The sequence below is a fragment of the Nannobrachium achirus genome (assembly GCF_963921795.1).
Source record: "Nannobrachium achirus genome assembly, chromosome: 9".
Taxonomy (NCBI): domain Eukaryota; kingdom Metazoa; phylum Chordata; class Actinopteri; order Myctophiformes; family Myctophidae; genus Nannobrachium; species Nannobrachium achirus.
Window position 1 is genome coordinate 7617029 of NC_137818.1, and position 13471 is coordinate 7630499.

Here is a 13471-nt window from a genome sequence, read left to right on the forward strand (position 1 = left end):
GTTCACGCGCACTGTTCACGCGCCTCGGCGCTGCGCTGTAAACAGCGCATGCGTGTCTCACGTTCTACTGACACTGCAGCTGCGCAGACGCCGCGCAGCTCTGATCCGCTCTGGTCTGGGAGGCCGTCTCGCGAGAACAGTGTGAACCAATCACAGTGCAGCTGTGCGGTGTTGTGCCAAATGTTGTGTCCCCGTTAAATGATGTGTCCACCGTCAGAATCCCGTTTGTCAACAACAACAAACTTTGCAGTGAAATTATGAGAAATAATATTGTGGCCGGCAGACAGGACGTTGCAACATAATATTAAATAATGAATGTATTAAGGAAAAACATTGGCCTGTATTTAATAAGATAAAATAAAATCTAATATTTTATTATTTAAACATAAAAATAATGTCCTCCTCTGTAATCTCTTGTCGCCAGGCGTTCTGATGTTCCTGAATCCTGACTGTATGTGGGGGGAGGGAAAGAATAGAATTCATAGAGTTAAACGTATTATAGTATATTATATGAAATACATAGAGTATCGGTATAAAAGGTCAGGGTACTAAAGTATCGTTAGATTTTCAATAGGAATTCAATTTTAAAAAATCATTTTTCTCTCAATTTTCTAATTTTCTAGCTCCCCATAAAATCAAATATTGGTTCATTTTTCCAATTTTCTAGCTTGCAAAAAAATCAGGAAAATGCTTCAATTTTTGAAATGTGTGATTCATATTTGTCATTATTTGATTTGGAACCGACAAAGGAAAAACATCTTTAAAAAAGGTATTTTTCATTTTTTTACCACATTACGAATATCAAAAAATTGACCAATTTTTCAAATTTTCTAGCTTGCAAAAAAATCAGGAAAATGCTTCAATTTTTTAAATGTGTGATTCGTCTTTGTCATTATTTGATTTGGAACCGACAAAGGAAAAACATCTTTAAAAAAGGTATTTTTGAATTTTTTACCACATTACGAATATCAAAATATTGACAAATTTTTCCAATTTTCTAGCTTGCAAAAAAATCAGGAAAATGCTTCAATTTTTTAAATGTGTGATTCGTATTTGTCATTATTTGATTTGGAACCGACAAAGGAAAAACATCTTGAAAAATGTAATTCTTAATTTCTTACCCCATTACAACAATAAAAAAATGGGCCCATTTTTCCAATTTTCTAGCCCACAAAAAAATCAGGAAAATGCTTAAAATTTGCTCAATTCTTTGAATGTGTGATTCATATTTTGGCATTATTTGATTTGGAACCGACAAACAAAAAATAGGCCCATTATTCAATTTTCAAGTCCAGGAAACAAATCGTCATCATGAATGTCACGTGACCACGTGTCAAGTCACATGGTACACAACTTCAAAATAAAAGCTGTAGGCTAGTCTAACATCCAAGTAATAGGATCAACATGCAGGCAGGCAGGGGGTCCATGAGGGGTTTACAAGGGGGTCCATGGCTGGTTCCCAAAGTGTGGTTTGGGGACCCCCAGGGTTTCTATGGCTGGTTCACAACAGCCTGGTACACGTACAGCCATGGCTGGTTCCCAAAGTGTGGTTCGGGGACCTCTGGAGGTCCATGACGGATTTCCAAGGGGGTCCATGGCTGGTTCTCAAAGTGTGGTTCGGGGACCTCTGGGGGTCCCTGAGGGGTTTCCAAGGGGGTCCATGGCTGGTTAGCAGGTTACTTTTACACTCTCATACTATCCAAACCTCCACCAGCCGTCAGCCTGTCCTTCCCTCCGTCACGTCACTCGTCACACGTCACACTTTCCCCCTACTCATATCTCCGCCACCGTTGCCCTGATCCATGCCAAAATTTCCATACAAACTCCTTGCCTGCCAAACTACAACCTCGAAGGACCCCCGGAGCTCCAGGGACCCCCAGGTCCCTGGGGGACCCCCAGGTGTAAAAAATGACCAAATGTGCAAAAAAGACCACCCCAACGGGGCTGCTCACGGGGAATTCCCGGGGACCACCGACTCCTGGTGCTCCAGAACGGATGCAAAAGTGGTGGCGCCCCCAGTGGAGGACCCCCTCCACTGCAGCTCACATAAAATGCCTAAACTCGGGCTAGGAGCGACCGGGAGAGCTGGGGCCGGTACCTATTCGTCCGCCTCGGCGGCGCGGAGACCCCACCTCTCATTTCTCGTATGACCCTCTTCTAGCGCCACCATGAGGCCGCTTCTTGCAAAACACATTTTTGGACACTGCTCCTACAATTTTTGCCCTAAAATCACACAAATCGGTACACAGTATGTCTACACTCATCTCATCAACATGGATCTGTCCCATCTAACGCCACCATCAGGACGATTTTGGTAAAACAAACTTTTGGCCTATTTGTGGAGATAAGCGACTATCTCCCGATTAGGGAGTCTTACTGGTAGTGTAATAGGTGAAATAGTGTAATAGTGCATTCTTATCAAAACCTCCACCAGCTGTCAGTCTGTCAGTCAGTCTGTCAGTCAGACTTTCAGTCACACTTTTGCCCTTCTCATAGTGGTTTTGGCTGCCAAACCACTACCCCATTTCTCCCTCTTTTAGCGCCACCATGAGGCCGCTTCTTGCAAAACACATTTTTGGACACTACAAATTCTGCCCTAAAATCACGTAAAGCGGTACACATTAGCATGGATCTGTCCGAGATAGCGCCACCATCAGGGCAATTTTGCCCCAAAATCACGCTTTGCGTGATTTTACGGCAAAATCTGTAAAAGCAGAGTCCAAAAATGCGTTTGAAAAAATTGCCCTGATGGTGGCGCTATCTTGGAAAGTGTAGAAATACTGTGTACCGCTTTGCGTGATTTTAGGGCCAAATTTGTAGGAGCAGTGTCCAAAAATGTGTTTTGCAAGAAGCGGCCTCATGGTGGCGCTAGAAGAGGGAGAAATGGGGGTAGTGGTTTGGCAGCCAAAATCACAATGAGAAGGGAAAAAGTGTGACTGAAAGTCTGACTGACAGACTGACTGACAGATTGACAGCTGGTGGAGGTTTTGATAGTAACTGCGACCTGACGGTCACAATTACACTATTACACTATTATATTATTACACTTATTACAATATTAATAGGGCATTAGGGCAGTGTCCAAAATTGTGTTTTCAAAAATCGGCCTGAAGGTGGCCCTATATGGGACAGATCCATGTTGATGACATGAGTGTAGACATACTGTGTACCGATTTGCGTGATTTTAGGGCAAAAAATGTAGGAGCTGTGTCCAAAAATGTGTTTTGCAAGAATCAGCCTCATGGTGGCGCTAGAAGAGGGTCATGTGTGAATTGATGGGTGGAGGTTGTGGTTTGGCAGGCAAGGAGTATATGTGCAAAATTTGGCATGGATCGGGGCAACGGTTGCAGAGATATGAGCAGGGCAAAAGTGTGACGTGTGACAGACAGACTGACTGACTGACGGACGGACGGACTCACAGCTGGTCGAGGTTTTGATAGTAACTGCGACCTAACGGTCGCAATAACATTTATGCTATTTCAATATTACAAGTAATGCACTTCTTCTTCTTCTTTCGCTATTACACTATTTCACCTATTACACTACCAGTAAGACTCCCTAATCGGGAGATAAGCGACCGTTGGTCGCTTATCTCCACAATCTGTCGGTAGATAATGCCGGTCTTATATAAGGGTCATTTGTGTACGGTGTGATGTCATACTGATGTCAGCAGTGTGATGCCATACTGATGTCAGCGCAGCTATGTCTCTATATATGGAGTTATATGTTGTACGTGTCCAAATATGGGGCTTGTGAGGTCAGACTTAGTGAGATTCGTCGGTTATCTCCATATATGGAAGGATGTGTTGGTTATCTCCATATCTGGAGATTCAACCTTCAACGTGTAACTATGGCTACCTAACGACTAGCTACATGACGTGAAGGTGAGTGAGGGTCTTTGTAACAGCCATCCCCAGATTTCCCGTGGAACTCTGTACAATATCGAGAAGGCCCGAACGGAAACTCTTAGTCAACTGGCCACCCCATCAAAGAGTAAAGGGACATCAAGGCCTCTCTCTTGTCAATGGGCTGGTGTCGGCCACCCCGTACGGGTTCTAGTCTGAGGTGATAGCCTGCCACCCCGTTAGTAGGCACGGGTCCCGACAAGCCAAGGGGTCGATTGCACCAGCTTCCTCCTGCCGCGAAGGGTGCCAGCATGACTCACACCATCCATAGCAACCATGTTTTTTACCCTAGCAACCAACTGTTTACCCTAGCAACCAGCTTGTTTACCATAGTAACCATGTACACTATTACACTTATTGCTAACCAGCCATGGACCCCCTTGGAAACCCCTCAGGGACTCCCAGAGGTCCCCGAACCACACTTATTGCTAACCAGCCATGGACCCCCTTGGAAACCCCTCAGGGACCCCCAGAGGTCCCCGAACCACACTTTGAGAACCAGCCATGGACCCCCTTGGAAATCCTTCATGGACCTCCAGAGGTCCCCGAACCACACTTTGGGAACCAGCCATGGCTGTACGTGTACCAGGCTGTTGTGAACCAGCCATAGAAACCCTGGGGGTCCCCAAACCACACTTTGGGAACCAGCCATGGACCCCCTTGTAAACCCCTCATGGACCCCCTGCCTGCCTGCATGTTGATCCTATTACTTGGATGTTAGACTAGCCTACAGCTTTTATTTTGAAGTTGTGTACCATGTGACTTAACACGTGGTCACGTGACATTCATGATGACGATTTGTTTCCTGGACTTGAAAATTGAATATTTGGCCTATTTTTTGTTTGTCGGTTCCAAATCAAATAATGCCAAAATATGAATCACACATTCAAAAAATTGAGCAAATTTTAAGCATTTTCCTGATTTTTTTGTGGGCTAGAAAATTGGAAAAATGGGCCCATTTTTTGATTGTTGTAATGGGGTAAGAAATTAAGAATTACCTTTTTCAAGATGTTTTTCCTTTGTCGGTTCCAAATCAAATAATGACAAATACGAATCACACATTTAAAAAATTGAAGCATTTTCCTGATTTTTTTGCAAGCTAGAAAATTGGAAAAATTGGTCAATTTTTTGATATTCGTAATGTGGTAAAAAATTCAAAAATACCTTTTTTAAAGATGTTTTTCCTTTGTCGGTTCCAAATCAAATAATGACAAAGCCGAATCACACATTTAAAAAATTGAAGCATTTTCCTGATTTTTTTGCAAGCTAGAAAATTGGAAAAATTGGTCAATTTTTTGATATTCGTAATGTGGTAAAAAAATGAAAAATACCTTTTTTAAAGATGTTTTTCCTTTGTCGGTTCCAAATCAAATAATGACAAATATGAATCACACATTTAAAAAATTGAAGCATTTTCCTGATTTTTTTGCAAGCTAGAAAATTGGAAAAATGAACCAATATTTGATTTTATGGGGAGCTAGAAAATTAGAAAATTGAGAGAAAAATGATTTTTTAAAATTGAATTCCTATTGAAAATCTAACGATACTTTAGTACCCTGACCTATAAAGCTGTTCCAATTTAAACCGCCTGATCCGGTCTGAAGACTAGATTACTGTATCCGATCCGTGCATTTGCACTCACACATGCATGCAGTGCACGCACCGTTTCCGTATCCGCTTTAAGAACCCAGAACCGGAACAGCAACACGGAGGGCTGTTCGACCCCTCTTCCCACCAAATGGAGGGGAACCCCATTTACACAGGGACACAGAACTCCGTACTACACCGTGTGGGCGTGTCCTCCTCACTGGCGGCTGAGGGTTGCCATGTTTGCTTATTACAAGTGACCCAGGGCTTGTTTTCCTGTAAAGTCACAATAGTTATAATATTGGTACTTGAGTTGTGGGTTTTTTGGGGGGCTTTTTACAAAGTAGTTGTTTATGTTTTAGTTTGTTTTTTATTCCTAAATGTGACACTTATACTTGCGTTGAGTTGATTCTCATCCCCTTCAGATTAACTCCCCCCGTTCAAGCAGTTGACAACACCTATTTTATTATTACCTTTGCCAAGTAGCAAAGATCATAAATAGATGGATGGATGGATGGATGGATGGATGGATGGATGGATGGATGGATGGATGGATGGATGGATAGATAGACAGACAGACAGACAGATAGATAGATAGATAGATAGATAGATAGATAGATAGATAGATAGATACGAGATATAAACTGCACACTATCATTAATGTACTATCATTAATGTACTATCATTACTACAAGACCCAAATTGTCAAATAGCCAACCTACAAGCTTGTAGATCTTCTATTTATTTTACAATATCTATCAGAGGGAACTGTCAAGTCAAACAACATGTAATGCCTCAACGGTCGCTTGGTTTCACTTGTGAAATCTGGCAACTTGGGTGTTGTGCGCATGTCAGCTCAGCTGATCAGAGCTGTCAGAGCAGAGAGCAGCAGAATAGAGAGAACAGTAGCAGAACCATAGATAGAGGTTTACTCATAGAGCTGTACTAATAGAGGTATTTCTACTCATAGAGGTAATTATACTCACAGAGGTATAGGCATAGAGCTATACTCATAGAAGTATATCTATAGACATAGTGGTTTACTCATAGAGGTATTTATACTCATAGAGGTATTTATACTCCTAGAGGCAGATCATCATCACAACATCCTCAGATCATCACCACCAACATGTCCTCGCCAGGCCGGATGGAGCTGGCTCCTCTCAGACCCTGGGATGACTTCTGTCCCGGTTCGGAGCGCTTCGCCAGGCCGGACATGTCCGACCTGGCCAAGTGGAACAACAGAGTGATCCAGAACCTGCTCTACTACCAGACCAACTACTTCCTGGCCGCCATCATAGTCTTCATCATCGTAGGGTAAGAAAGAACGGAACCGAACTACTACAGCCCTGAAACGTCATGGATGAGGTTGAACCCGGTGAGGAGCGGTTTAGACAATTTGCTGCGTACGTCCACAAAAACGTTCAGATTTCAAAAATAAAATTCTCACTGAACGCTCAACGTTGTCACAATATGGTACGGTCAAGCATAATTACCCCTTTCTCCCGTATTGTTTAATACATACCATTTTAATCCGATCAACGGCCATTTTCTCAGATTTTTCAACTCCGCGACCCCATCGGTCGGGAGGTGTACTGCACGCTGAATACACTACAACTTCTTTAGAAAATGTCCGTCCATCGGATTAAAATGCATGTTATTAAACAATACGGAAGATAAGGTTAATTCTGCATGAGCGAACAATATTGTTACTTCTGTGAGCCTCCAGTAAGCACTTTATTTTGTGAAATCTGAACGTTTTTGTAGACGTACGCAGCAATTTGGCTAAACTGCTCCTCACCAGGTTGAACCTCATCCATTCATGTTTCAGGGCTAGAACAACTAAGGCTTTGTCTTAGCTCTGCTCCATCATTCACTTTAATAAAAATAATTAAGAATACGCTTTCACTGCTCACCAAAAACAAAGATATTTTTTAATATGATGAAAGCCTACTCTCTGTGGTGGGAACAGTCTAAAACACAACTTTTGCCCAGAAAATAAAATATTTCACGGGATGGAAAAACATGTTTTGAGTTGCTCCACTGCGACCCCTACAGATTTGAGCGACTAAAACATTTCCCCCTTTGGGGAAATGTTTTCTTTTCTGGACAAAAAAGTGTATTTTAAACGTGAGCTGGGGGGTTCAGAGTGTTGCCACTAAGGAAAGTAGGTTTTCAACATCTTAAAAATATATGTTGTTTTTGTTACGCAGCAAAAGTGTTTTGTTTATTTCTTACTAAAGTTGAGAGGAGACTGCGTTACTCCTTCTATGCTATGAACCAGAGCAAATACAGTGCAGATCTACAATGCTCCTATATGCTATGATCTATGGCTTAGATGGGTGTGTGTAGACCTACATGTGGGCAGGGCTGCAGTAGGCCTGCATGGGGCTTAAATAAACGAGGCTGCATTCTATTCTGACCGACCCACACCCACCATGAGTCATGATTAAAACATCTATATATGACTAACCATCTATTTATGTACGACTGAAGATCTGTTATTATAAGCTGCCGTCATACCACCACCAGAACCATGAAGTATACTGTGCTTTAATACATTTTACATTTACACATATACAATGTAGGCATTTATCAGTCACTATTTATCCAGAATAGATTGACTTACAATAGCAAGGTAAAGACATACATAGAACGCAGAGTGACAGTGTAGTGTCTCTGTAAACTATTTCTTATTCACAAAATGTTTTCTTTTCGGACCAATGCCATGGCACCGAAAATAGCAGATCTACAAGTTGACAATAAGTACCATATTAACTACCACCATTTGATCTCAATGACATTTACAGTATTCCCAGGAGGCAAAAAAAAAGTTTACTGAGACACTACACTGTCCATCTGCGCTCTATGTGGTGCCATGGCATTGGTCCGAATTCTCATTGTTCCTACTTCCCATTAGTCAGAATCTTGTGATGTTAACCTGGTGAAAAATACTATGCCTAAACCTAAACCTAACCTCAGTAAAACTATGCCTAAACCTAACCCCAACCTCAGTAAACTATGCCTAAACCTAAACCTAACCTCAGTAAAACTATGCCTAAACCTAACCCTAACCTCAGTAAAACTATGCCTAAACCTAAACCTAACCTCAGTAAAACTATGCCTAAACCTAAACCTAACTAAATTCGGACTAATGAGATGTAGGACTAATGAGATTTCTGACTTATGGGCAGTCCCCCTATTTATTTTCAGGGCATGTTCTCCTCAGAATAGGGATGCTGGGGTTCAAGTGGTTAATCTACAGATACAAGGTCTGCTAACAGGATTTAAATCCCAGAAAGCACTATATGGCTTGTTTACATTGGGGTGCTTTGTACTCATTTCATTGAGAACTGGGGGGGTCCCCCAACTTATTTTGGGGGATCCCCATTCCCCAGATGATTAACTTAATGTGCCAAATTGTTTTCTCACTCAACAGTAAACAAATCACCATAAAGTTTAAGTTTATAGAGCGTATCTACACATTTTTAAAGTGATAATAAGGACTTTTTAATATCTCTAAAATTACAAATTTAACATTGGCTAAATTGTCAAAAAATAGCAGATCTACAAGCGCATAGCGCGACACATTGTGAGCTTGTAGATCGGCCATTATTTTTTGCAAAGAGGTTTGGTAGAAAGTGAGAAAAAAAAGGTCCGTTTTACCAAGATACTGTACGCCGCTGCTGGGCAAATAAAGGCGAATTGATCCCAGTGCATGACGGAGGACAATCTCACGATAAATTGAAATCTCCACAATACAATTATTGTGAGTGTTTATTTTTGTATCACGATAAACAATAATAACGATTTATGGTCTCATCCCTAGGTTCCTCAACCCTCTAGGGATGTTCCTAGGAGGTACGGTGGTCACGCTAGTGTTCATGGGCTCGGTGTGGGCCGGGGAGAACAAGTCCATGATCAAGAACTTCAAGAAGAAGAACCCAACGCTGTTCATGGTGGCGGTGATGGGAACCTCCTACTTCCTGCTGTCTCTGTGTGGAGGAGTCATGGTCTTCATCTTTGGTCTGAGCTTCCCTCTGCTCTGTGAGTGTACACACACACACACACACACACACACACACACACACACACACACACACAGCATTCAAGAGAATTACCTTGTCCAAAAACTCTGCTGAACTTGAACACATCATCTTATGTTGAAAGAATTACCGTCTCTGTGTAGAAATCCATGCTGTTATACGCCACATCTCCAGTATTGACTTGTTTTTGCTTAGTTCAGTGTGGTATCAAGCACCGAAAATAGCCTGCGGCACGTTGTGAGCTTGGAGGTCGGCTATTTTCGATATTTCCACCAAAGGGCCCTTTTAGAAATTTTAGCCCCTGCCTCTCCAACATTCTCTGCACGTCCCTGTACAGTAGAAAGGTCAGGGGGAGATCAGGATAGGCTTCGAGTTTTTGAGTAGCAGCCACCTCTAAGTAGCGACTTTAAGCAACGGACGGCTACGGCAGACGGTAACCGGAAATGATCAGCGCTCGGTAAATATACCTGAAGCTCCCTTTCCACGTTGTGGCTACAAAGTCTGCTGTGTAGACGCATCGCCATGGGAACCAAAGAGTTCAGTAAAAGGGGTGGGACCCCGTCGCCGACGGCTGTTTGCTTAACGATTCTGACTGCTACGGCGATTACATCCTAGCAGCCGCACTCCGCCTGGCGTTGCCGTCCTGAAAATCGTCAAGCTTAAACTCTCTACTGGCTTTTCAGTGCTACATAATATTTTGAGATGGGGTCGGCGACCAAATACACATAAGTCTTGGGAGTCCTTGACATGAAAATGTTTGAGAACCACTGACATGGAAACATTCATGTTTCAAAAATCATAGAGAGAATTTAGAAGACATTTATAGAATCAGGTTAAAAAATATTCAGACATGATCTTTCAAAAATAGCAGAGAGTGCCGCGCTGTGAGCTTGTAGATCTGCTATTTCTTAATAATTAAAGCAATAAAATAATGGTTGAAGTAATAATGCGTTCCAGGTGTCAATGGCTTTTAAAAGAGCTCTCATTGATTGTCAGTTTGACACTGGTTTCTAGTCGGTTCCACTGTGTGGATCCTGTGGAAGGTAAATGATTCGTGACCAAATAGTAGGAAGGTCCACATTTATTGCTCTGGTGAAAAAAATCACACCCGTGTGAACTGAGCGGTGGTCGTGGAGGCTTGCGCAACAGCAAAACAAATATATAATAATAATAACAATTATAATAAAAAATATTAAAAAAAAAATATATATATATATATATATAATTATGGGGGGGGGGGGGGGGGGGGGGGGGGGGGGGTGCTTGCTTGCGTGTGAGAGAGAGAGCCATCCATCCATCCATGTCACTCAGGCCACCACTGGTATTGCAGTTGATGCTCAGGGCAGAGTAGACTCAACAGCACCTCTCTGGTCACCAGGGGTACTTAGGCTACATACGGACCCACCCACCCACATACATAGACGGATACACACACGGCCACGCTATGGAGACGTGTGACCACCGCTCAATAAAATGTACTTCATTGAGTTTGAACATGGAGCTTGAAGTACCCGTGGACCACCACTAGGTGGAATCAATGGGCTGCATGTGGTTTTGGACCCTATTAGTTAGACACACACACACACACACACACACACACACACACACACACACACACACACAGAGACACACACACACACACACACACACACACAGCAGCTGTTAGCTTGTTGTGTTGATGGTTGCCATAGATTGTTGATTTGGACACAAAGTGTTTTTAGTAGGCTGGTGTGTGTGTGTGCGTGCGTGCGTGTGAGTTTGTCTAGCTATACTTATGGGGACTAAACGCATGTTCACACAGTCACCTGCAGGGGACCTCTGACAGTGTGGGGACAAAATAGTAGGTCCCCACAACGGTTAGGGTTAGGTTTAGGGATAGAGGTTAGGGTAAGGCCACAGGACTTGCATAAAAATGAATGGAAGTCTATGTAATGTCCCCACAAGTGATGTAAATATATAGTGTGTGTATAGTGTGTGTGTGTGTGTGTGTGTGTGTGTGTGTGTGTGTGTGTGTGTGTGTGTGTGTGTGTGAGAGTGTGTGCGTGTGTGCGTGCGTGCGTGTGTGCGCGCGGTGATCCTGGTATTAACCCTTTCCTGTCCTGTGCTGCAGTGATCCTGGTATTAACCCTTTCCTGTCCTGTGCTGCAGTGATCCTGGTATTAACCCTTTCCTGTCCTCTCCTGCAGTGATCCTGGTATTAACCCTTTCCTGTCCTGTGCTGCAGTGATCCTGGTATTAACCCTTTCCTGTCCTCTGCTGCAGTGATCCTGGTATTAACCCTTTCCTGTCCTGTGCTGCAGTGATCCTGGTATTAACCCTTTCCTGTCCTCTCCTGCAGTGATCCTGGTGCACGCCTCCCTCAGGCTGAGGAACATGAAGAACCGCCTGGAGAACAAGATGGAGGGGGCGGGGCTGAAGAGGACACCCATGGGTGTCATCCTGGACTGCTGGACCAGCAGGAGGAGCGCATGAACAAGATCCAGGACTTCATCGAGAGCAAGCTGAAGGAGTAGACCCCACCCATAACCCTAACTACACCCCTAACCCCACCCATAACACCATCCCTATACAAGATCCAGGACTTCATCGAGAGCAAGCTGAAGGAGTAGACACCACCCTAAACCCCAACTCCACCCCTAACCCCACCCATAACCCTAACCCCACCCTAAGATCAACAAGATCCAGGACTTCATCTAGAGCAAACTGAAGGAGTAGGACCCCCCCCCCACACACACACACACCCAAAGGTCAAATAGGCGTTGTATCTGTGCCATTACAATAGAGGGTATGTGCGTGACATCATCATCATCATCATACCCGGAAGTTATGCGGGAACGCCTACTGAGAAAACTACTTTCTGGTCTTGACAGCCCATACATCCAAACAGAAAGGTCCTATATGATTGCATTGAACAGCGTTAAGTTCACTTTATGCATGCGCCACTCAGTAGGCATTCCTGCATAACTTCCGGGTATGATAATGATGATGATGTCACGCGCATAGGGCTGGTACCATTATGGAATGGTACCGTCTTAGCGTTGGATTCTAATCTTCCAAAATCTTCCGTGAGAAACGGCCAAATCCCCATCATGGACGCTAATGTTTACCTGGACCTTAACCCTTGACCACCCCCCCCCCCCCCCCCCCCCCCCCAGCGCTGACCAATGGAAAGCCATCCTTCAAACGACAAAAGATATTTGATCGGATATTTGGGTCGGAACGCACTTTTTAGTCGTACGCCTCAACATGGCAGCCTCAGTCTGGGCTTGTAGATCTCTTTGCTATGTCGGGCGCACAGCACTGTCCTACGGCGAAGCATAAATCTGTCATGAAAGGATGAGGGAGAGGGGTGCATTTCCTTTTTTTATTTTTATTATTATTTTGCATTCAACTGTATTTATCATCCAGATAAATCTTAATTAATGACTTTAAGAGTTTTATTGTCCCCTTATTTTCCCCATATTGAAAACTATAAAAGTTATTATCATTTATGTTACGCAGTGCTAAATCACCCTTATGTAAAATGTTTACATTCTGTTAGGTTTGCACACTCACTGAATGAATGATACAAATAGAGACGAAGACACTTCTTCTGTGTCCAAAGAAAACCCTCCCAATTAAACCAAATCACAACAGTACCATTAACGAGCTGCATTTACTCATTAACACAGTTAATTGTTTGTCGGTTTCATGCTTTAAGAGAGAGTATTTATTTCATGTCAGAAGTAAATATCGATTTGCACGTGAAGAGAGATACATGCATTGCAGCTTGGAAATATATCATTATTATTATTATATTATAAAATATGTGTCTCTCTAAGGTGATTATCAGCTCCACAAATGTTACTGGAAATACCAAATTATGAGCAAATAGCAATAATGTTAATTACTCCTTTTATGTTGAAATCATGTATATTTGGAGAAGGGTTCGAT

The 13471-nt window shown here is 42.9% G+C and overlaps 1 protein-coding gene across 1 annotated transcript; it reads left to right on the forward strand.

The window, feature by feature from the left end:
• Positions 1–6386: 6386 nt before the first annotated feature.
• Positions 6387–12587, forward strand: arl6ip5b (ADP-ribosylation factor-like 6 interacting protein 5b). The gene is given in 4 exon segments (XM_080733216.1): positions 6387–6809; positions 9322–9539; positions 11877–11981; positions 11984–12587. Coding segments are annotated over 4 exon segments (579 nt in total). The 5' UTR covers positions 6387–6621; the 3' UTR covers positions 12052–12587.
• Positions 12588–13471: the final 884 nt, after the last annotated feature.